The sequence below is a fragment of the Diceros bicornis genome, chromosome 20 (assembly GCF_020826845.1).
Source record: "Diceros bicornis minor isolate mBicDic1 chromosome 20, mDicBic1.mat.cur, whole genome shotgun sequence".
Classification (NCBI taxonomy): Eukaryota; Metazoa; Chordata; class Mammalia; order Perissodactyla; family Rhinocerotidae; genus Diceros; species Diceros bicornis.
The window spans coordinates 14,124,527-14,149,513 of record NC_080759.1 but is presented as its reverse complement, the minus strand read 5'-3'; the positions used below and the strand labels follow the sequence as shown (position 1 = coordinate 14,149,513).

The following is a 24,987-nucleotide window of genomic DNA, read 5'->3' as shown; positions in this document are numbered from 1 at the left end:
AGACACTTAAAGCCTGAGAATTGATGAGATTGCCTAGGAAGAGAAGGGCAGATAGAGAACGTTCTGCTTGGGGCAGAATCCTAAAGAACTTATAATGTTTTGAGGTCACATGAGGAACCATCAGAGATGACAAAGAAGAGCTGTCTACTGTTGTGGGAGGAAAACCAAGCTAAGAGAGACTATTTCCTAAAAGAGAAGTAGTCAGCTAGGTCAAATGTTGCTGATCGTCCTAGTAACAGTAGTATAGAGTGGTGAATTTGGCCACATGGAGATGATAGGAGGGGTTTCAGTGGAGTAAAAGAACACAAGTTAGAATTGGAGTAGGTTGAAGCATGAATCAGAAGTTAAGTACGGACTGTGAGCACTGACAACTTGTTTGAGAACTTTTACTATGAAGAGGAGTGTGGAAATTGGGCAACAGCTGGCTGGTATGGGGAATGTGAGGTCTAGAGGGATGGGTGAGGCTCGAGAGAAAGTGAGATAATTGAAGGCTGCAAGAAGGGATGAGATTCAGTGCAAGTTGAGGGGTCGATTTTTTTTTTTAAGCAGCAGGGATACTTAATTTAACTGGATGCAGGAAGATGAATTTCTATTATAGAGGAATGAGATAGGAAGGTGTTCCATCTCATAGCCTCTGTTTTCTCAACAAAATGTGAAGCATAGTCATCAGCTGTTATGGGCTGGAGTAGGAATGTATGCAAGATATGAGAACAAAGGTATAAAATAGTTATCTTGGAGATTGGAAATTTGAACTTACTGGGGATAACCAGTATCAGTTGATGCTTATGGTCGTGTGTACAAAGTGAAACTTCAGACAGATTGTGTGATCCGCCCCCCCCGACCCCCCTTGATCCATCTTGCTAGAGATTTGTTAATGTTATTAGTCTTCTCCAAGAACCAGCCTTTGGCTTTAATTCTCTTTGTTGCATGTTTGTTTCGTATTTCTTAATTTCTGCTCTTATATTTATCTCCTCTTCCTACTTGCTTTAAGTTTGTTTTTCTTTGTTATTTAACCTACATTCTAAGATTTATCTCAGTAATTTTTAGTCTTTCTTCTTTCCTAATATAAACATGTATAAAATATTTTTAAACAGAATTTGAACAAAAGACCTTTCATGAACAGTTTTTTTTAAGGAAATAAAATGGGGTAGTGGATACTGGTCAATAACCAGCATCAGCTGTATACCATTAAATGTAATATGTTCTTCATTATTTAAAAAAAGACTAATTTGGTTGATATTTGCCATCTACTCAGGAGATTTTATCCTTTTTTAAAAACTCTCTTTAAAAAATGTTGAGATAAACTTTACTTTGTAGGGCGAATTAATACATTTAATATATTGTATAATTATGTTTTCTAGTATGTTATCTAATTTTATCTTTTCCTCTACTTATTGAGTTGGATCTATAATCCACATTTTATGATGCTATCTGATTTCATATTAGGGTTATATTTGTTTTACCAATTTACCAGTTTTTAAAAATAATTTTCTTCATACTGGAATGGTCTCTGTAATATAGTAACTATCTATTCTTTTGATCATTTGAAAATTCAATAATAAAGGGAACTGAAAATGGACTCATCGCAGGGGCCGAGGAGTCAGTCAGTTTGATAACGTTCTTAGATTGTTTCTTAGTTGTTAGTTTATACATATTGTTTTGGTTTTGATTTTTGATGTCTGTTCATTTCAGCACTTAGTCCCTTAAGGTGTTATTAAAACACTTATAGACATTTGTTTTATCTCCGCTATTTTTATTTTCTCTCTTTTTTTTTTATAATTTATTTATTTATTTATTTTTCCCCCCAAAGCCCCAGTAGATAGTTGTATGTCATAGTTGCACATCCTTCTAGTTGCTGTATGTGGGGCACGGCCTCAGCATGGCCGGAGTAGCAGTGCATCAGTGCGCGCCCGGGATCCGAACCCGGGCCGCCAGCAGCGGAGCGTGCGCACTTAACAGCTAAGCCATGGGGCCGGCCCACTTTATCTCTTTTTAAAGTACATTTATTAGAGTTTTTTTATTAATATGAAAGAATTACATGTTAGATTTATGAATTCTGTGTTTCTATCTTTTCATTACTTTATTTCTGCTTCAGATTTTTTACTTCCTACACTTAGTTGTGGGTGTATTTTCTTAAAACCATAAGACAAATGGTTATTTATTACCTTGGTTTTTCTAAAGTGCTAAAACATTTAAATTTGTGGATTTGTTTTGAAGTGTAACTACCTATTTCCCTTTAGTCTTGATGTATAATGATTACAGTTTTTTAAATGACTTCTTTGACCCAACATCGTTGATTTTTTGCTGATATCAAACTATATGGTTCAGGTCTGGATTTAGTGCATTGTAAATGCACTAAATCCACTTGTATAATTTTTTAAAACTTAATATGAATTTTAATGACTTCTTATAGGCTCTATTTTTTAATATATTCACATAAATAGTAATGATGCAGACTTTTATATATATATTTTTTAACTTGTAGGTTGTATAGTTCACATTATTGTTTTGCTTTTTCATCTTTACACTGATTTCTTAAAATATCCCATTCAGTTTTCTTTGTGTCAGTGTCCCTTTTTATTTCTATCAGTTTTGATCTGTAAGTTTTAAAAAAACATTATTCACTGCACAAAATTTTAGTAGTTTTGTGTATTGTTAAAAGATTTAAGAAATAAAATATAGTATTTAAAATTTATATTTTCGTGAAGCATCATGTGGATGTAATATATGTATGTTGTGATTAATTTTCCATCTTTTAATTCTTTTGCATTTAAATTTTATCTGATATTAATAGTCATATGATTTATTTTTAAATTTGACTTAACTGTCTTTGCTCATCTTTTACATTTTAGCCTTTCTGTTTAAAATTTAGTTATGTCTTCTATACAGAGCAAATTTTTATATTTTGTATGTTAACCTAACTAAAGATGCTTTACTTCAAAAGAATTTTGATGTTCTTACATTTATTTGTTGAATTAATATGTCTGTCTTTTTACTTTATACTCTCTTTTCTATTTTTTTGTGGAAGGGTTTACGTTAAATTTTACATTTCTGTAGTTAAAGATGTTGGTACATATAGCTTTGTCTAATTATTCATTACAATAGTAACTTTCCCCTTTGCTTGATGGTAAAGACTTGAGTGCTTTGACTTTATTTGCCTCCCTTCCTATTCTTTCCAAGTCTGTGTTTAATCTGGAGTTACGTACCGTCTCCTTTTGTTTTTAAGTAGTTTAAATTCTGCAAGATTTTTTCCTTTTTTGAATAGCCTGGTTTATACTGTGGAAAGTACCATAGGAAGTGAGAGTGACAATGCCCTGACTGGCCTTTTTCACTAAGGGAATGACTGTGGGAGGGAAGGAACGAACTTCAGAGATAAGCTTCATCTGGACCCATTGACGAAGCGTTTTTTAAACATCTTCTGGTATTTAGAATATGCCCTTCAGTTCTTTTCTCAGTGAAATCCCATGACTGGATTGTAGTTTTTCTTTTGGTTTCATGTTTATTTTAAAGCTGAATAGGATAAAACTTTTTTACCTTTCTTGAATTTTTATTCTTTAAAAATTGAATCAAATCCTGTTATTGTTGATCAGGGTAAGATGTCTAGAGATATCATTACTTGTGCGCATGGGAAGTACTCCGTTTTGGGGATGGCTGGGTTTTCCTGTGTCCCCCTCACCCCACCTCTCTGATTTTAGTCATTTAAAATTTGTGAAATAGTTTATAGATACAAAATAATATGGAGCTCATATTGTTTTTAATTATTTATAACTTATAAAAAATGAAAATCCATTTTCTATACCCTGGTTAAGAAATGGAACAGTAAGAATGCCTGTGAAGCATGTTTGTTGAATGCTGCTTCCATGCCAAGGATAATCCATTGTACCATTTTTTTTGTTTTCATTCCTTGGTTTTCTTTCTTGTGTTGTAATGTTTTTAAAATCACATGTGTGTTTATCTCTAAACAATATATTTTAACTTTATATAAATCGTATCATGTCTTCTAACTTGCTTTTTTTGCTCTCTGTTTTGAGATTCATCTATGTTGATGGGTTTAATGGTGTGAATGTAACAATTCATTTACTCATTTGCCATTTGGTTTGTTGTTCAAATAATGCAACTATGAACATTTTTGTACGAGACTCTTAGTGCAAATGTATGAGACCTTATGCGCTATAGGCATTTCTGTCTAGAAATGGAATTGCTAGGTCATAGGTATATACATATTTACATATTCAGCTTTACCAGATAATAATTATCTTGCAAAGTGATTATATCAACTTGCACTCTTGTCAGCAGCGTGCAAGAATTCCCACTGTTCTCTGGCTTTGCCAGTATGTGGTATGTTAGACATAAAATTCTGCTAATATGATGAAATTGTACCATGTTTTGGTTATAATTTACATTTTCTTGATTACTAGTCAAGTTATCTTTTTATATTTTTTATAGTCAAGTTTGTTGCCAATTTTTGTATCTTCTGTGAAATGCTTGTGTTCATGTGTTCTGTCCATTTTTCTCGTATTGTCTTCTTTTGGATATTATTCCTTTAGATGCTATTCCTTTGTCAGTTACATATATTGCAAACAATTTTCTCCCATATGTGACTTATATTTTAACTTTTTTGAAGCATCTTTTGATACACAGTAATTTTTAACTTTAATGTAGTCATATTTATCTGTCTTTTCCTTTAATGTTTCTCTAACCTAAAGCCACAAAAATGTTCTCCTGACATCTTGTAAAGTAAAGCCTTACTGTTGTCCTGTAAGTCCTGGAATTAATTTCTGAATTTTGTGTGAGGTAGAGGTCCAGCATCTCACCACCAAAGACTGAGTAGTCCAACCGTTCCTTACTTACCTTTGGAACCTCATCTGTCATGTATGAAAAGGTCTGTTTTTTGTGCTTTCTATTCTGTTTGTGATACTAATTACAGTGGTTTTTTTAGTTAGTCATAATATCTGGTAAAGCAAGTATCTCCCCCCACTCCCCGTACTTTTTTGTTTTCTTGAGAAATTTCTTGTCGTGGTCATTTGCCTTTCAAAAAATTTGAGAATCAGCTTGCCTAATTTTCAGGGAAAACCATATAGGGATTTGAATTGAAGTTTTATTGATTCTGTATAACTGTTTAGAGAGAACTGACATCTTTATGATGTTAGATTTTTGTTATTTATGACTCTTATAGTATCCATTTAAATCTTGAGTATTTGTTTTGATGTATAGAAATTTAATTGATTTTATTGCTATATTCAGCGACCTTGCTGAATTGTCTTAGTAATTTGAATAATTTGTCTATGAATTCTTTCTCTCTTTCTTTTCTATCAGTTATATCTTCTGTAAATAAAGACTATTTAACTTTTTCCTCTCCTACCCATGTATCTTTTATTAACTTACTTGGCATATCATGCAAGAGGCCGTCTATACATACACTCAATAGATGTCAAGATAGGCGAGGTAACAGGGAATGTTCTTTGAGGCGTGTTTCTGTTTTTTCCAGAGAATAGTTTCAACATATCATCACAAGGTGTGTTTTCTGTGAGTGTTTGGTAGGTACTCTCTTATAAAGTTATGGAAGTTCCTTTCTGTTTGTAATCAGATAAGACTTTTTATAGTCAATGTTAGATTTTTGAATAGGATTCCCTGCCACTTTTTTCTTGCATCTGTTGCGACAATCATGTTTTTTTGTCCTTTAACTTCTTTGTCGGGTGGGGGAGTGGTGAGGAGGTAAACCAACTGCACGCTTCTGTAATAAACTGCAACCCACGTATATTTTATTTTTTATACATTGATTATTTTAAATTGCTAATACTGTGAGTGAGATTGGCTTGTAAATGGCCTTTGTTCATATTTATTGTTTTACTAAGTTCGTATTTATTAAACATTTAACATAAGTTGTTTTACTAATTAATTAGCCCAGTGTCTCATTGAAGGGACATGTCAATTACATGTGACAGAAGAATATATCAAGAAAGTAAAAACAAAATAATTTTTATCTCTCCTTGACCAAGCTATAAAAATCATGCTTTCGCTTTATCATTATAATTTTATTATTATAAATATATTAGTATGTGGTTACTTTCCTAACTATTTTTGCTATGTATATAGAAATAATAGTATATGGTTTATAGATAGGTTTTTGATTTTAATGAATTTGGTAATTTTTTTCCTAGAAAGATAATTTTTATAAGTTTCTGTATTGTCCGTTTTTCTTCCTTTGGATGGCACAGTTTTTTTATATTTAGGTTGCATTGTTGATAGTTTTAATGATTATGGAAAGTGATTTAATCATGTTTTTTTCTTCCTAGGTTAGTGACTTTGGAAAACAGCCCATGTATTACACCAGAGTTGCTTCGTATATTTCAGAATATGTCACCACTTCTTGGTACGTATTAAAGCGTAAACTTCCTACTGTTTTTGAATGCAGCCATAATTTTGGCAATTAAAGGTGACTTTAAATTATACCTTTTGTTTTTATGAAGTCCCTGATATTGACAAATAAGTTAGATAATGTTTTAATAATTTCTAGATTTTTTTTCTATATAACAAAATTAGAACCATTTCTGCTTATTAAAGAGCAAACACTAAATTTACTATATTTTAATTTTTATTTATATTACTAAATAAAAACAGTTTATTCTTAGGAAACTAATTACTAATTAAATTTGAACTTTGCTTAGTAAAATTGCTATGTTTGATAGTAGTTCTGTAAGGTATTTAAAAGACTGTATTGTAAAACTGCTTCTGTATACCATGGTTTTATCCAGCTTCTTTTACAAAATGACTTGGTGCTGTCAGTTGTTCACGAGTGAGCTCTGTATGTATTTCTGATTTAGCTAGGGAACTACCAAAAAGAAGATTATTAAATAATAGAAAATCATATTTGTTGTTTGTTGAAGTGTTATGTTTGAACTGTGAAATCATGAAGCTTTGATTTTGAAGCAACACTTTTGGCACATGAAACTAGAGAACTTGGACACTGTGCTAGGAGTGAGCTGCTCATTAAGGCACCTTGGATGAGATCTAGTTAGAGTCTTTTTTGCCAATCTGAACATGTATTCTGATGATAATTAATAATTAAAAAATCAGTACTTTTCTGTTACATATCAGCTACCATTCACAAGCATGTAACATCTTAAATTTTAAAAAATAATATTTTGTTTATAGAGTTGTTGTTTTGTGAGAGATTTTACCAGTGCAGATTCACATTTAAACTCATTGTATACAGTGCTATTTACTGGCCCTTTGATTCTTTTTCAATATGCAAAACACTATTTTTAAAAATCATTTATTTATCAAATGTGAAAATTATTAAGTTTTTTCCATCAGAGTCCCCATTCTTTAAGACTCATTCATGAAGCATCTTTAGTTTCTTCCTTAGAACTTTGGTTATAGTAACTGAATAGTTTAATATTGTCAGGAGAGGGTATTTATGTAGGAAAATACTAGGAAAAAGGCATACTTATTATGGCAATATCTGAAGACTATTTTTTCTGAGAACTTATTTATAGTGAGTAGTTTTATTAGAGGCAAAAATATTACTGAACTATAACGATATACTGGAAAAGTAGACTCACTCTTTGACAGTATCAACGAATGTGGACTAAATCACAAGTATAACTGATTAAAAAAATATCTCTTTTCATTTGCTGGTTGACCATGGTAGTTGGATAATGTAATTAGTCTTTCATGTTTTTGAGTTTTTCTGTTCTATTCAATTCTTCAGAATAGATGAGATCTCAATAATACCAAAATACCCTCTATTTCCTAACGAAGAGCCATTTGCTATTTGTCATCTAGCATCCCCATAAAATTATGGAAAAAAATTCCCAAAGATGAAGACAGTGGCAACAGACCAGTCACTTATTGCTAGACTCCTAGGAAAAGTTTTGTCTGTCTTTAAAACATCAGAGAGAAAGAGAATGGGAAATGTCCTTTTCACTTCCCTTTACTCTCTGGTGAAGGCCCTTGAGTTCTGTTCTTCCTAAGTTGGAGACCACATACAGTGCCATTCTGGGTAATCCACAGTGCTTCTTTATACTTGACCTAAGAAAGGAAACCTCAACCAGACCCATTGTCGACTTTGTCATGAACAGGATTCAGCCATTTTTACAGCTGGATGACGGCGCACAGTGATTTCACTTCACCTTTGTATTCCACCCCAAATGCAGCATGCCTGGCCTTTACAATGTGGGAGAGAAGAGTTGTAGCCAGGAAGAAGAACTTAAACAAAAAGCATATGACTAACCCTACTATAACCTTTATGACACTATTTTGAGTGTAGATTTATGTAAGTATTATAGTACAGTTTTACCACAGAAAGCTTTGTAGTTGATGCATAGTCCTTACAAATCAATAAGGACTTTTATGTGTTTAGAACAATGTCTGGCACATGTAAGTACTCTTGAAGTGTTTTGCAATTATGTGTATTACTTTTACTATTACTATTAACATGCTATTTTAAAAGAAAAAATACCTAACCACTGGCTCTGTGGGATTTGTTACTTAACTGAATCAAAAACTAGTGAAATTTCATCCTTGTGAAAATTGATATTTGATTTAAACTTATTTAAGTTTCAAAGATTTAAAAAATTCTGTTTTATAAATAGTGTTTATGAATGTAGATTATATGGGTGCTATCGAATTACATATTTCCTACTTTTGTCTTTCAAAACAAAAAAATTTATATGTAATTTGTTTTATGCATTGTGGTATGTATTTTTGCTTCAATAATATGAAGAAATTCTGTTTACAAATTGTATCTGTGCATGTTTAGTTTACCTTGACTTCAGTATTATTTTTTCAATATTTATTATTCAGTTGACTTCAGGATTTATTTTTGAGTTTCACACAACTAATTAATATTGTTTGACATGTAGCTTTTTGCCTATACATTCTTTCAGATGAGCTTGAAAATTTATTTTTCAACATAGCCAGAATATTTATTTTAATCATTTAAAAATATAGATCAAAATGAATACTAACTTTTCTTATTAGTGAAAACATATTAGATCAGTGATTTTTATTATTATTATTTATTTGTTTTTTTTTGTGAGGAAGATCAGCCCTGTGCTAACATCTGCCAAACCTCCTTTTTTTTTTTTTTTTTTTTTTTGCTGAGGAAGATTGGCCCTGGGCTAACATCCGTGCCCATCTTCCTCCACTTTATATGGGACGCCGCCACAGCATGGCTTGCCAAGCAGTGCGTCAGTGCGTGCCCAGGATCCAAACCGGCGAACCCCGGGCCGCCGCAGTGGAGCGTGCACACCCAACCGCTTGTGCCACCGGGCCAGCCCCTAGATCAGTGATGTTTTAAAAATTTATTTAATGAATGTGATGCTATTATTTTTTTCTGAGTAGAAATAAAGCTACTGACGGAAAGTTTCTTGTTTTCATTTAAAATACATAATACCAACAATATTGAACACTTTAAGATGTTTTAAGTTAATTAGTTTTAGTATATGTTAATTAAGTGTGAATAAATCCAAGGCTAAAATTCATTTCATATTCTTTTCCCTAAATGTAAGTAGAACCAGAGATATTTTAGGTAGAACCAGAGGCTTTATTTAAAAGTAATTCTAATATTTAGTTCTAAGGGCTTGTTTTTAAAGTCCTTTAAATCTATTTTATAGTGTTAGTTTACTCAGTATTCTCATCACTTAAAAGATAAACATCTGACTGGCTCTTGTCCATGTTGTTGGGAATGCCAAACTAATGTTCCTTGACCAATAAAATTTTTCTGTTGGTCAAGTCTTATCTAATTTGGAAGGAACTTTTCCCACCTGCCTTCATGATGCTGTAGGCTATCTTATACATTTTAGCCTTTGTATTTCATCAGAATTTGAAATAAAAGAATAAACTATTATAATGGCATTTCTAAAGATAAACATTAAATAGTATGGTTAAACATAAATAGATTCCTATTGAATCTCTATAATGTAATTCAATAATTTATTCTCCTTGTCCCCTTTATAGAAACTTAAAAGAATAAATAAAATGTAACATGAAAGTACAAATTAAAAATAGGAGCAAAAGGGGCCGGCCCTTTTAAGTGTAACAGTTAAGTTTGCGCGCTCCGCTTAGGCGGCCTGGGGTTCGCAGGTTTGGATCCTGGGCACAGACCGAAGCCACTTGTCAAGCCATGCTGTGGTGGCGTCCCATATAAAGTAGAGCAAGATGGTCACGGGTGTTAGCTCAAGGCTAATCTTCCTCACAAAAAAAAAAAAAGGGAGCAAAAGAATAGAGAAAAAGAGGAGCGGAGTATAAATTATAATTAAACTAATAGATATAAATCATATATGCACACAGTAACTAGATACTTCGATGGGCCACAGATTTGCCTCAGAGCTCAGTCACAGTCTGTGCAAGAAAAACTTGTCCACTTAAATGAGGGGTTTTCAGTCTGGACACTGTTGACATTTCGGACCAGGTAGTTCTTTGTTGTGAGGGGCTGTCCAGTGCATTGTAGTAAGCGTAATAGCATCCTTAGCCTTAACCCACTAGATGCCAGTTGTAACAACCAAAGTTCCAGACATTGCCAGATGTCCCCTAGGGAGTAGAATTGCCCCTCGTTGAGAACATTTGACTTAAATTATTGAAAGTCTGAAAATAAATGTTGAAGTACAGCTGCTTCTGATACTGGGGCCAGACAAGAATTTTTCCTCACTGTCTCATTAGGAACTCATTTATAATGAACAGTGTTCAATATACCTTAAAATAAATAAATGTATTAATTTTAGAGCTATTTTTAGTATCAGTATTCAGTGTTTGCTGATGATAGCATGCCCTAGAAAATTTAGTAAAAGCTGTCCTTGGCCTGATGGAGACGTGGAAATCAGTATGAAGTGATCTAATCACTGAAGTTTTTGCTTTATAGATTGTTCCAGGAAAAGTTTTTAAAGTATCTGTAAGAAGAGATGGGTGCTATGGTTTTTAAAATCAGTCTTTCTTAAATATTGTTTCTTTCACCATAGATCTTGATAAAATTTTAGATGGCAGTGATTTAGAAATTATATCCCTGACATGCTTGGAATGTAACCATTCTAAGTTCTCACTCCACAGTGGTTGCCCAACAGTCTGCTGTTCAGTGTTGGTCTCCTAAACAATGTGCAGAAGTCCAGCCTTGAGTGGACTTTCTCCTTGAAGAGAAAAGGACAATGTGAATTTTTCATAAGGATAACTTTATCTGATATAAAGGCCTATCCCTTTATCTTGAGATTTTATCTTACTTTTGTTGTGAAAAATATTTAGATGGCAGCCTTTGTTATTTTTTTTTTTTTTGTCTTTCATTAGTGTGGTAACAAGTTTGTCAGTCTCTGTCCCTTCCACATCCTCATTTTAAACTAATCTGTTACATCCTAAAGTATAGGAATTAATAATGCCTGTAAAACTGACATTTTGAGCTAGGGATAGGATTGTCATTTTCTTGTGAAAGTATATGGGAAGTTCTCACCTGAATAGAATGTTTTCTCACTTTCCTAGTTTGTGAGTTAGATATGATCTCAGGCTAGGCCAATATTTTGCCAGAAAAAGAGAAGCTTTTTAAATCTGTCATATTGTGAGTAGAATTTCTAAAATATTAGCAACAAAGAATGGCAGGTTTTAGATATAGACGATGTTTGTATCATTTTTATATGTGGTAAGACATAAAATAATACTGCATGAAAAGGAATAGCTAAACGCAATATCTTTTTCCTGTGCTATTCTGGGAGTTACATTTTTTAGAATGTTTTTTATGTGTAGATTTTTATAGGGGAATAGATTTGAAGAACAAAGTCCAAGGATTGAGAATATCTAAACACAATATAATTTTTTAGAGTATAATAGGGACTTTTTTCATAAGTAGGGTAGCATATTCAGTGCCAGTGCACTAGACACTCAGTAAATGCTTATTGAGTGAAGCTATTTAAACAGATGTTAAAATATGATGGGGAAATGATTCAATTGCATGTTGTTTGCCATGCTAGCACTAAAAATTTAGTTTGAAATGAAAGGTTGGGTCAAATGGTTATGTAGTTCTTTTCTGAAAGGAAAAAAAGGGAGCCTTAATATTGTTTTCTAAATTGTTTTAACTAGTGGGAGCTATATGTGAAAACCTTAAGTTACAGATTGATGCCAGTTTTTAGATAGGTATCTATATACTAGTAGTCTGAATAGCACTCAGGAAAGATTTGTAAAGAAGGGTATATAACTTAGTTTTAAATAAATCACTCCATTTAAACTGATTTTGAACAATGAATTAGTTCTTTTTTTAAAAAAAAATTACTTTTTTGACAGAACTAAGTTCAGAAAATCTCAGAACCTGCTTTAAGATCATCAATGGTTATATCTTTTTATCATCAACAGAGTTTTTACAGGTATGTTGTAGTAGTTTTTGCATTGTAAAAATTTATGTACTTATTGATTGTTTCTCATTTAAAATCAGGAGGTATCTTTTCAAAATTTAAGATTGATCTATTACTAAGGGGGAAAAAACTTTATAAGCATTGCCCACTACAAGGCAAATGTGATGCAGTTCCATGAATTATGTTATTTAATACAGAAAATATGCTCTATACATAAATATATTCTTATATTCCTATAAAAATCAGTATAGCAATAAACTATATTTTTATTTCCTAAACTTTTTCTAAAGAGTTCTAATTGAAACTTGATATGCTTAGACATTTAGTATATAATTCTCAAATAGATTATAGTGACTCTCAAATTGAATTTTAGGTCCTTTTTGATATTGCAGATATATTTATATGCATATTTTGACTTTTGATTAAATTTCAGACGTATGCAGTAGGTCTATGTCAGTCCTTTTGTGAGCTGCTAAAGGAAATTACTACAGAAGGTCAAGTTCAGGTGCTCAAGGTATTGTCATCTTTTAAGTGAATATTGTGAATTTACTATCTGTATTTTGTGAAATTGGGCCTTCATTTGGGTTTGGATGATTGGCAAGAAGGGGAAGAGTAATTCTAGACAGAGTATTTTCTTTTAGCAATATTCAGTTGGTCTAATCTCTGGTCCAAGAGGCCTCAAGTTTGAATGTGCATACAGATCACCTGAGGATGTTGTTAAAATGCAGATTACACATTTCTAAAAAGGTCTCTGCTGATGGGATCCCAATCAAGGCCCCGCCTCGCCCCCCCCCGCCCCCACCATTCTGAAAACTCACTTTGTGTAGCAAGACTTTAAAAACGTTTATAAGTTATCCAAAGACTGGTGGCATCCGATACTTCTTACCCCTCTAGTGTGTTAGCCTGGCTTCTGGGAAAAATTTTTCTTGTTAAAATTTGGTACTTTTAATATGGATTGACTGTTGAAGTTAGAATACCAAGTTTGTATGGATTGTGTATAGTTAAGCACCAATATCGAATCATTGTGTTGTACACCTGAAACTAATATAATATTATATGTCAGTTATATCTCAATTAAAAAAAAGAACCAGGAGGCTCTGAGTTAATCTTTATACATTGTCTTTACAGATTAAGGATATAATGTATATAATTGTGTATAATAAAGAGCTAACAGGTTCTGAGTTGTGTATTATCTTTATATATTATGTCTATATATTACAGATATAAATAGTATCAATTAAATGTATATATTTATATGTAAACATAAGTGTTTATGTAAATATATATAAAAATGTATCTTTCCATGTATATGTATGTGTGTATATATATTTATACACACACATATATGCTTCATGTATGGATTTTGCAAAAAGATATAACTGTAAAAGTATCCCTTTTTTATTTCTAATTTCTTAGCTATGTTCTAAGTCAGATATGAGAGCTGGTTAGGTGAAGAGTTACTATCATAACAAAGTAGCATTTATTGTGTGAAAACCATGTCATTGCTTTAGATCCTAAAAACTATTTGATTTCTTCCCAATGAAATGAAAATGCGTTTGCCCAAAGAGGTTCATTGTAAGAAATGTATGTAACTAATCACAATAATTACAGTATATTTAGGGGACTAAGTGGGTAAAAGTTTGTACAGATAGTAAAGTCTTCTTTCGTATTAACTAATATGATAGCTGCTATGCATCTAATAAGAGTAATCATCAGTTTGAACTTATTCAAGTATTATTTTACGTGCTGTTCTTCACACATTTATTATACACACATATGCATATATAAAGCTCCAGATATCTATGTTAATATACATGTTAATTTGACTTTCAAATTAGTTGCATTCAGTATCATTGCTGATTATTCATTCACCATATAGGTCAGGGGTCAGCAAACTTTTCTGTAAAGGACCAAGAAGTAAATATTTTAGGCTTTGTGAGCCATGCAGTCTTTGTCTTAGTTATTTCTATCTGCTGTTGTAGATTGAAAGTAGTCATAGACTATATGTAAATGAATGAGTGTGGCTGTATTCCAATAATGATTTATTTACATAATCATGCAGTTGTTCGGATTTGGCCTATGGGTATAATTTTGCCAACCCCTGGTATTAATATTCAGTGCTTTCTTCTACTAGGCATAGGTGATAGGAGAACCACAGTATCTGCTCTTAAGTAATTCTTCTTTTGGCAGGGAGAGGCAAGTAAACAACCAGTCTGTATTCAGTGTAATATAAATAGTGGTTTTGGATTAGAGGCATGTCACAATCACCTGGTGAACTTTTTTTTTCTTTTTTCTATTGGGATAACGTTGATTTATAACACTGTGTGAGTTTCAGGTGAACATCATTATATTTCACCTTCTGTATAGACTACGTTGTGTTCCTCACCAATAGTCTAGTTGCCATCTGTCACCATACGAATGTGCCCCTTTACCCATTTTGCCCTACCCTCTCCACTTCCCCTTTGGTAACCACCAGTCTGTTCTCTGTATCTATGTGTTTCTTTGTTTATCTTCCACATATGAGTGAAATATACGGTATTTGTCTCTCTCATCTGACTTGTTTCGCTTAACATAATACCCTCAAGGTCCAGCCATGTTGTCACAAATGGCAAGATTTCATCTTTTTTTTTTTTTTATGGCTGAGTAGTATTCCATTATATATGTGTGTGTGTGTGTGTGTGTGTGTGTGTGTGTATATGTGTATATATATACACACCCCCCCCCCCACGTCTTCTTTATGCATTCATCTGTTGATGAGCACTTAAGTTGTTTCCAAGTCTTGGCTATTGTGAATAATGCTGCAATGAGTGCATATATCTTTTTGAATTAGCGTTTTTGTGTTCTTTGGATAAATACCCAGAAGTGGAATAGCTAGATCATATGGTAGTTTTATTTTTAATTTTTTGAGGAATCTTCATACTGTTTTCCATAGTGGCTGCACTAATTTACATTCCCACCAGCAGTATATGAGGTTTCCCTTTTCTCCACATCCTCTCCAATGCTTGTTATTTCTTGTCTTTTTAATAATAGCCATTCTGACAGGCGTGAGGTGATATCTCACTGTAGTTTTGATTTGCATTTCCCTAGTAATTAGTGATGTTGAACATCTTTTTTTATTTTTTATTTTTTTTAGGAAGATCAGCCCTGAGCTAACATCCATGCTAATCTTCCTCTTTGCTGAGGAAGAACGGCTCTGAGCTAACATCTATTGCAAATCCTCCTCCTTTTTTTTTTTCTTCCCCAAAGCCCCAGTAGATCGTTGTATGTCATAGTTGCACATCCTTCTAGTTGCTGTATGTGGGATGTGGCCTCAGCATGGCCGGAGAAGCGGTGTGTCGGTGCATGCCCGGGATTCAACCCCGGGCCGCCAGTAGCGGAGCGCGCGCACTTAACTGCTAAGCCACGGGCCGGCCCTGTTGAGCATCTTTTCTTGTGCCTGTTGGACAGCTGTATATCTTCTTTGGAAAAACGTCTGTTTAGATCTTCTGCCCATTTTTCAATTGGGTTGTTTGGTTTTTTGTTGATGAGTTGTATGAGTTCTTTATAAATTTTGGATATTAACCCCTTCTTGGATATATGATTTGCAAATATCTTCTCCCAGTCGGTAGGTTGTCTTTTCGTTTTGTTGATGGTTTCCTTTGCCGAGCAGAAGCTTTTTAGCGTGATGTAGTCCTGTTTGTTTTTTTTCCTTTTGTTTCTCTTGTCTGAGGAGACATATTCAAAAAGATACTGCTAAGACCAATGTGAAAGAGTGTACTACTATGTTTTCTTCTAGGGTTTTTTTTTTTTAATTGATGTTTTAATAGTTTATAACATTGTGAAATTTTTGGTTGTACATTTTTGTTTGCCCATCACCATATACATGTTTCTCTTCACCCCTTGTGGCCACCCCGCACCCACATTGCTCCTGGTAACCACAACACAGTTTTCTCTGTCCATGTGTTGGTTTATATTCCACATATGAGTGAGATCATACAGTGTTTGTCTTTCTCTTTCTGGCTTATTTCACTTAACATAATACCCTCCAGGTCCATCCATGTTGTTGCAAATGGGATGATTTTATCTTTTTTTATGGCTGAGGAGTATTCCGTTGTATATATATACCACATCTTCTTGATCCAATCGTCAGTCAAGGGACGCTTGGGTTGCTTCCGCTTCTTCTAGGAGTTTTATGGTTTCAGGTCTTACTGAGTTAATTTTTGTGTATGGTTTAAGATAGTGGTCTACTTTCATTCTTTTGCATGTGGCTGTCTGGTTTTCCCAACACCATTTATTGAAGAGACTTTCCTTTTTCCATTGTATGTTTTTGGCTCCTTTGTGAAAAATTAGCTGTCCCTAAATGTGTGGGTTTATTTCTGGGCTCTTGATTCTGTTCCATTGGTCTGTGTGTCTGTCTATACCAGTACTATGTTGTTTCAATTACTGCAGCTTTGTAGTATATTTTGAAATCAAGGAGGGTGATACCGCCAGCTTTGTTCTTTTTTCTCAGAATTACTTTGGCTATTCGGGGTCTTTTGTTCCATATAAATTTTAGAATTCTTCTATTTCTGTGAAAAATATCCTTGGGATTTTGGTAGGGTTTGCGTTGAATCTGTAGATTGCTTTAGGTATGGACATTTTAACTATGTTAATTCTTTTAATCCATGAGCGTGGAATATTTTTCTATTTCTTTGTGTCTTCTTTGATTTCTTTCAACAATGTCTTATAGTTTTTAGTGTACAGGTCTTTCACCTCATTGGTTAAGTTTATTGCTAGGTATTTTATTCTTTTTGTTGTGATTGTAAAGGGGATTGTATTCTTGATTTTTCTTTCTGCTAGTTTGTCGTTAGTGTATAGCAACGCAACTGATTTTGATATATTGATTTTGTAGCCTGCAACTTTACTGTATTCGTTTATTATTTCTAATAGTTTTTTGGTGGATTCTTTAGAGTTTTCTCTATATAAAATCATGTCGTTCGCAAATAGTGACAGTTTTACTTCTTCCTTTCCAATTTGGATCCCTTTTATTTCTTTTTCTTGACTAATTGCTCTGGCTATGACTTCCAATACTGTGTTGAATAGGAGTGGTGAGAATGGGAATCCTTGTCTTGTTCCTGTTGTCAGTGGGACAGCTTTCAGTTTTTCACCATTGAGAATGATTTTAGCTGTGTATTTGTCATAAATGGCTTTTTTTATGTTGAGGTATTTTCCTCCTATACCCGTTTTATTGAGAGTTTTTATCATAAATGGATGCCGAATCTTGTCATATGCTTTTTCTTCATCTGTTGAAATGATCATGTTATATTTTTCTTCATTTTGTTAATGTATCACCTTGATTGATTTGTGGATGTTGAACCATCCCTACATCCCTGGAATAAATCCCACTTGATCGAGGTGTATGATCCTTTTAATGTACTGTTGTATTTGATTTGCTAATATTTTGTTGAGGATTTTTGCATCTATATTTATCAGTGATATTGGCCTTTAATTTTATTTTTTTGTGTTGTCCTTCTCTGGTTTTGTTATCAGGGTAATATTGGCCTCATAAAATGAGTTAGGAAGCATCCCCTCCTCTTCAGTTTTTTGGAACAGTTTGACAAAGATAGGTATTAGGATTTCTTTGAATGTTTGATAGAATTCATCAGAGAAGCTATGAGGTACCCTTATGGGAGAAGTTAGCACATTTGTTTTAGCAAACACATTTTTTATTTAGCTATAGCTTTGTTTTGATTCAAACTTTTCAACTACTTGGAGATTAGAAGCCTTTCTTTTGTTTTTCAGTAGGTGGCACTACAGCACTAATTTTTGATATATTTTACCTGAGCTGTCTCAGGCTTTATTTGAGGATCTGCGCATTCCACCCTCCACCACCTCTATTTGGGGTGTTGCTGGTACTCTTGTCCTCTGTTGCCTGTCCCTCTGGGGTCACTGATGCCTTGTTATTGCTGGTGTCACTGTGGTTGCTGGCTTTGCCATTAGTGGCTGGTGCCTTAGCTGTGTCTGGGATCACCTGAGTGGGAGGTTCCACTGTTGTGATGGAGCAAGGGAGAGGTTGGGGAGGGAGCCTGGTACACGGGGCACGCTCTCACCTGTTGCCTGTTACTTTGTGGTCATAGGTGCTGCTGTGGTTGGGATGTCTTTGTTCTGTGTGCATCTTTGTTGCTGCTGCCAGGCTGTGAGCTGAGGCTGGGGAGGGGGTTGCTCAGGATCATGGGGCTCTGCCTCCACTGCTGCTCATGTCCCATGGCCACAGGTGCTGCTGTGGCTGGCTGGCTGGAGTTGCATGTGTGTCTCTTCTGCCCACTGAGTTCTCTGGGGCTGGGGGCTGCTGGCTCACCTGCCACGGCCGAGATCCAGGATCCTGGGCTTGGTCTCTGCTGTTCCCCTGTTTAGCCTCCTCTTTGTGCTCCAATTCACCCATCTTTGTATGTACCGACGTGTGGATCTTTCTGGAGTCCTGATGTGTTGTGCAAAGTAGGCTTTGTTGCATTATGGATGTTTTATTCACCATAGATTGAAGGGAAAGACAAAAGGATCCTCCCATGCTGCCGTGATGTGACGTCTCCTGGTGAACTTTTTGAAAATTCAAGTAGTACATAAGACATTAGTATTTCTTTTTATAAAGTTCCCCAGATGGGCCGGCCCCGTGGCTTAGCGGTTAAGTGCGCGCGCTCTGCTGCTGGCGGCCCGGGTTCGGATCCCGGGCGCGCACCGACGCACCACTTCTCTGGCCATGCTGAGGCCGCGTCCCACATACAGCAACTAGAAGGATGTGCAGCTGTGACATACAACTATCTACTGGGGCTTTGGGGGGAAAAAATAAATAAATAAAAATCTTTAAAGTTCCCCAGATGATTTTCATGAGCACTTCCTATTTGGAATCATTGCTATCTATTCGCTTATGTTGCCCTGCAGTATAGAAATGGTCATCTAACCATTTTGCAGAGGACATTTTTCAGGGAGGAGTTGAGATAGGAACTGAGCTTAAAAGTTTACTAGCGGTTAGGGTTGCCAGATAAAATATAGTTTTTTATTTGCTAATTCAGGCAACCCTAGTAGTGTGAATTAGAGTAATAGAGTGTTAAAGACTGCAGAGAAGTGAACAAGGCTAAGAATTGAGAAAATACTGTGAGGATTGTCTGTTAAGGGTGGGGATAATGGTATTATTTAAAACCTTTAGTGTCTATATGCCAGATTCCTGAAGTGTTAAATTATAAAGTGATAAGAAAAGGAAGGAGCTCGATGATATCATTAAGGACTGTATTCATTCCCTAGGGCTACCATAACAAACTACCACAACCTGGGTGGCTTAAGACAACAGAAATTAATTAATAATATTTAATAGTGATTATCTTTGTCACAGGATTCTGGAAACTAGAAGTCTGAAATCAAGATGTTGGCAGGGCCATGCTCTCTCTGAAGATTCGAGGGGAGAATCTGTGCCATGCCTTTCTCTTAGCTTCTGGTGGTTGCTAGCCATCATTGGCTTCCTTGGCTTGGACATACATCCCTCTAGTCTCTGGCTCCATTGTCGCTTGACGTTCTCCTTGTATCTTTTATTTTCTCTTATAAGGGCACCAGTCATAGTGGATTAAGGGCCTACCTTAATAACTTCATTTTAACTTAATTACATCTGCAAAGGTCCTACTTCCAAACAAGGTCACATTCACAGGTACCTTGGATTAGGACTTCAGCATATCTTTTTGGGGGACACAAGGCAATCCGTAACAAGACTTTACTATTAAAAAGTAAAAAAATGGCTTTTTTATGTGTAGAAGCAATGAGGAGAACCTGGTCTGAGTAGGTTTTGTAGATGAAAGTAGTCCAATAAAAGGGAGGATGGCTCCAGATGATAAAGGGATTGGGATTTTGAATCTAGAGCATATGTGGAAGAATTAGCTTGGAAAAGGAGCAAGAGGTTATTTGTTTTCTGCGAGTTGGCAAGAATAGCAATGATTGAAACTGTGAATATAATGTTAGGCGAAGAGCGTAGGAAACTGGCGTATGACCTTGATGTTTTCAGTCAAAAAGGAGACAAGGTTGTCAGAGCTGCCTGATGCCTGTCGCTATGAGACAGAAGCACATTGCAGGATGACTGGTATATCTGCACTTATTTTTGGGAGGAGGATGAGTATTACTCATCTCAGTGTTCATTCTTAAATGAATTCTATCTTACTGATGTTAAGTTGATATTTAAGAATGATTCAGTTACATTAGAATAATGTCTTAGGCTTTCAGAGAATTCTTATAATGTAGAAAGGCTTTTAACAAGAATTGAAATAAAAAATTCTTTGGTTAATTCTGAATTTTCCAAGAAAGTCCATTTATCAAACATAATACATTCTTCAGCACACTCATTTTTGCTGTTTTAATATTTGAAATCACAATAGAAACTTAAAACCAAAATAATGTTGTAAACTGAAAAGAGGGCAAACAGAGTGAAAATATGGCAAAACTCTTTGGTTTTATATTATAGGTTCTTCAGTTTCTTTCTCAGAGTAGGGGTTAAGGGCGAGAACGTAAGCCGCTGTTACCAAGACACATGTGGGCTCTGAAAGAGTAATAACAGGAGTCTGTGTGTGTGACTTGTTGAGACCCTGGGTACTTGAGCCTGGTCTACTCCACGTGTCTGTCAATCCTCACCTGTACTGATTTCAAAGTATTCTGGTTCCAAAGCTTGCAAGTAACATGAGACATGCTGTTTACAAAAACGTTTTTGTGAATTTTTGTTGTATGTATGCCCTTACCAAAGTGATGTAGTGGCAATGTATAATTATATTGAGGAACTTCATCTCTTACACAATCTTAGCTTCATTTTTTGCTCTGATGATAATTTCTTCTCTGGAAATAGAGGAGCTAACGAGGAGTTGACACTTTGGACTTAATTCTGACTATTTGAGGAACAACTGATTGGCAATGTGGAAATGATAGAAATTTGAGAGAAAATTGCCATGTCATTTTGATATTGTCTTTGTAGATTTTTGAGTGTGTGTGTTTTTTTTATCTTTCTCCTCTACTAGGCAGTAAACTTCTCTATGATCCGAAATTTGGTAAATATATGTTCTCTTTTCTCTGAATGCGTACAATCTAAGTGATTTGGAAGCCCAGAAATTCATGATTCTTATGTTAAGGATTGCACAGTGATTATCGCTGCCCGGTAGAAATGCCGTTTGCAGCGTCCTAACAGTGCATTTGGAATGTTATTTTCTCCTTGACCTGCGCCTTGGTTTGCACACCCAGCTACTGCTTATTCAGTTCTTGAGTACGTTCTGGGCTTAAATTCTCTCATTTATTATAGAAAGGGTTATATTATACTACATCATTTTTAATAATCTGTAACTGTGCATTATCTGAAATCCTCTGTGTTAAATTATAATCTGTATATTCTAAGAGATGAACAAAAGAGATTATGTTTAACTGCCTCCCAGAAAAAATTTGAATTGAAAGTTTTTTTCCCCTGCTTTTCTGCAATAGTATTAGTAAAGTAATTGTTGCAAGACAACTTGTTCAAAGTCATATGGAATGAGCATTGTGAAATTCATTTGAAAAATGAGGCAAGTTTTTAGGATATGTCCTAAGGAGAATATTTACTTTCTTTTGTTTGTTTTTAATTATATTCTTGAAAAATAATGAGAGGCCGTATAGCCTAGCAGGTAAGATTATAGACTGAAGTGAAACTGCCAGGGTTAGAATATTGGCTCTGCTACTTCACAGCTGTGTGAGGTGAGCAAGTTAATCTCTGTTCCTCACTTTCCATCTTTAAAATGGGGATGAAAACTTTACCTACTTTCTAGGGTTGAGATGAGGATTACTTAAGCTTATATGTATGAAGCATTTATAACAATGCCTAGCATGTAATCAGCTAATGTAAGTGTTGGCTATTTTTCTCTGATTATATAGTTACATAGTTATCTAATTATATAATATTATATAATCTCCCTTTGGGGGAAAACAGGCTACTACATTTGTAGGCCAAATAATTTATTTGGTTGCTAAGATCTTTGGCTGTAAGAAAAGCAAAATAAACCGTTATTCTACCTGTTTCTTTGACCATTTTCTCCTAAATAAATGTTTATTTAAAATAAACAATAGATTAGTTAAATTTTTTAAACTAAGTAGGTGATTTACACAATGATAAAGCTTTACTCTTTATCAAGAACTATATATCTCATCTGGCTCTTGAAAATTAATTGTATTTAATTCTTTCTTGCTTTTCAGATTAACACAATCTTTTAAGAAATTTTTATTATGGAAAATTTCAAATTTACATAATGTACAACTTTACCCTTGCAATTTTACTAGAAAAAAATCTATTTGCTTCTCCTTTTCCTTTGAAGTGAGAGAAGATAGTGTCATTTTTTTGCCCCTCAGTTGTACCTAATATTTTTTAATTGATTCGGCACAAATCAGTTATATATTAAAATATTTGTGACATTTAACGTAAGTTACAGATTAAACCAATTTCTTTGTAAGTGTGCCAGTAGGAAGTCATTGATAGGATATAAATTCTTGAATTAAAAATTGGCGATCTAATAACAACATGTTTGACTTTTTATATAAATATTGCTGTAGCTAAACTTGTATATTTGATTTGAAATTTCAAAAACTATTTTATTATTTGTTAAATGGATATTAAATACTAGGGATATACTAATTATGAATGAATTATTTGTGTTTTTTATATAAAGGAATATTTTAGGACAATGATGCTTTTATGCTTGTACTTGAAAGCTGAGAGAGCTCTCAAAATTCTTGGTGTTTTCCTGTTTTCAGAGTTTTGTAAAGCTGTAATAGTAATTTTAAATATTAGCTCATTATTTTCATTTTTAATACCACTCAGATACTGTTTCTTAATATATTATGCTATATAACATTTTGATATATTTTTGATAAATGTCACTGTTATACTAATTTCTGACAGTATCTGGAAGTAACGTCTTTATTCTTTGAAGCAGCAAATTACAATGTTATGAAAACAGGATAGAGAGATAAGTATGCCTGCTTTAGGAACAAATGGTTAAGAGCAGAAATAGGCTTTACTGTATTCTGTGACTTGGAACGAGTTATCTAGATGAATAGAGTTATATTCTAAAAATACTCAAATTTAAATTAACATTTCTTTAATTTTAAATTTGTCTATAGGCATACCTACCACTTGGAGTTTAGAATTTCTCTTTTTTGTCATGGTCTTGTCAAGCAGTAATGAATCTAGTTGCTTTCATTCACTGTGATAAGGCTTATTTAAGATGGCACAAATATTTTTAAGGTATAATTCTATAATAATAATAATAGCTAATACTGGCATTTACTATATGCTACACATTTCTAAACACATAACATAGAGTTCATTTAATCCTCACATAAACTTATGATGATAGTACTGTTCTTTTCCCCATTTTTACAGATGAGAAGTTAAATCACAAAGAGGTAATACCTTGTCCAAGGTCACACAGCTAGTAAGTATTAGAACTGTGACATAAACGTAGGCATTCTAACTTCAGGATCCATGCTCTTAACCACTTTGTATGCAGTATAAGCTTAAATCAAGAAAATTGTTTGAGTGCCAGGCACAAACTAAAAGCCTGCATTTGTGACAGGGATTTTACAAACAGAGTGTTTTCCAGGTATATTCAGAAAAGGGATGGATTAAAACTAAAGTGCAGAAGTTCAATTTATAATAGCAAAATGCTGATAAAAAATAATTAGTAACAGGTGATTGGATGATTGGAGGTACTACAGCTTATTCAACCACACGGAGGAGCACTGTGCAGCTTTAAAAAGGAATGAAGATGACCTCCTATATACAGTGTTAGAGTTGTTTTGAGACTGTAAGCAAAAACAGTGTCTAGAGTGTTCTTGTGTTTAAAGATTGCAACATAGATAGCAATGAAAAAATAAACCAAATTAATAGAAGTGGTTGTGGAAGAGGAAGAGAAGATAGAAGCTAGATCTTTCAGGGTGTATGTCTGTTTTGTACTTTTGGCTTTGGAGCCATATAGATGTTTTATATGATTTAAAATAATAAAGTAAAAGCAGTTCCTAAAGATAAAAACAAGCTGAAACATTTGAATCTAACTATTACTATGTTGGTGGCACAGCCATTTGAGAAGAATAGTTCAAATAACTTTAATACATAGTATCTTACATGTGCATCCCTAGTGGGATATAACAGAACAAAAAGAAACACAAGGAAATTATAAATTGTATTCAGTAGTGTTATTAGTAATATTGGTATTGTTATTTTGAAACCCATATGTATATATGTGGATATTTATATATATAGTAGTTAGAAGCAAAGGAAGTAATTAGAATCTGGGATTTTTCAATATAAGCGAAGAAAGGTGGAAATATAAAATCAAAGAAGTTATGTAAAGTGCTGTAATCTTAAGTTGGGTTTGGTGAATTTATGGTATATACTTTTCAGGAAGAGAAAAATAGATTTCCTAAAGCTGTCTAATCAAAGACATAGAAGTGGTGTCAGTCCAGTGGTAATAAGCAGCACAGAGCCTAGATTGTGGTCTGTACATGTTGTTCTTGCTGGTTGACTCCAGAGCCCAGGCAAGAGATACACAAGATAAACTGGGGCCGTCTCTTTGTGCCAGCAGGAAGAGAAAGTGGGGTTCCGTCAAAAGGATATAGGAATCAACTTGAAGGAGCTCCTACTGGCTGATGATGG

At 34.1% G+C, this 24,987-nt stretch overlaps 1 protein-coding gene across 2 annotated transcripts in view; it reads left to right on the top strand.

Annotated features, from left to right (window-relative positions):
- Window positions 1-24,987, top strand: part of IPO11 (importin 11) — a 221,535-nt gene that overhangs the window by 88,896 nt on the left and 107,652 nt on the right. For both annotated transcript variants that reach the window (XM_058564010.1, XM_058564008.1), the window contains 3 exons: window positions 6,297-6,373; window positions 12,265-12,344; window positions 12,766-12,846. In XM_058564010.1, the coding sequence (XP_058419993.1) occupies window positions 6,297-6,373; window positions 12,265-12,344; window positions 12,766-12,846 (238 nt within the window). The remainder of the gene's footprint in view (window positions 1-6,296; window positions 6,374-12,264; window positions 12,345-12,765; window positions 12,847-24,987) is intronic.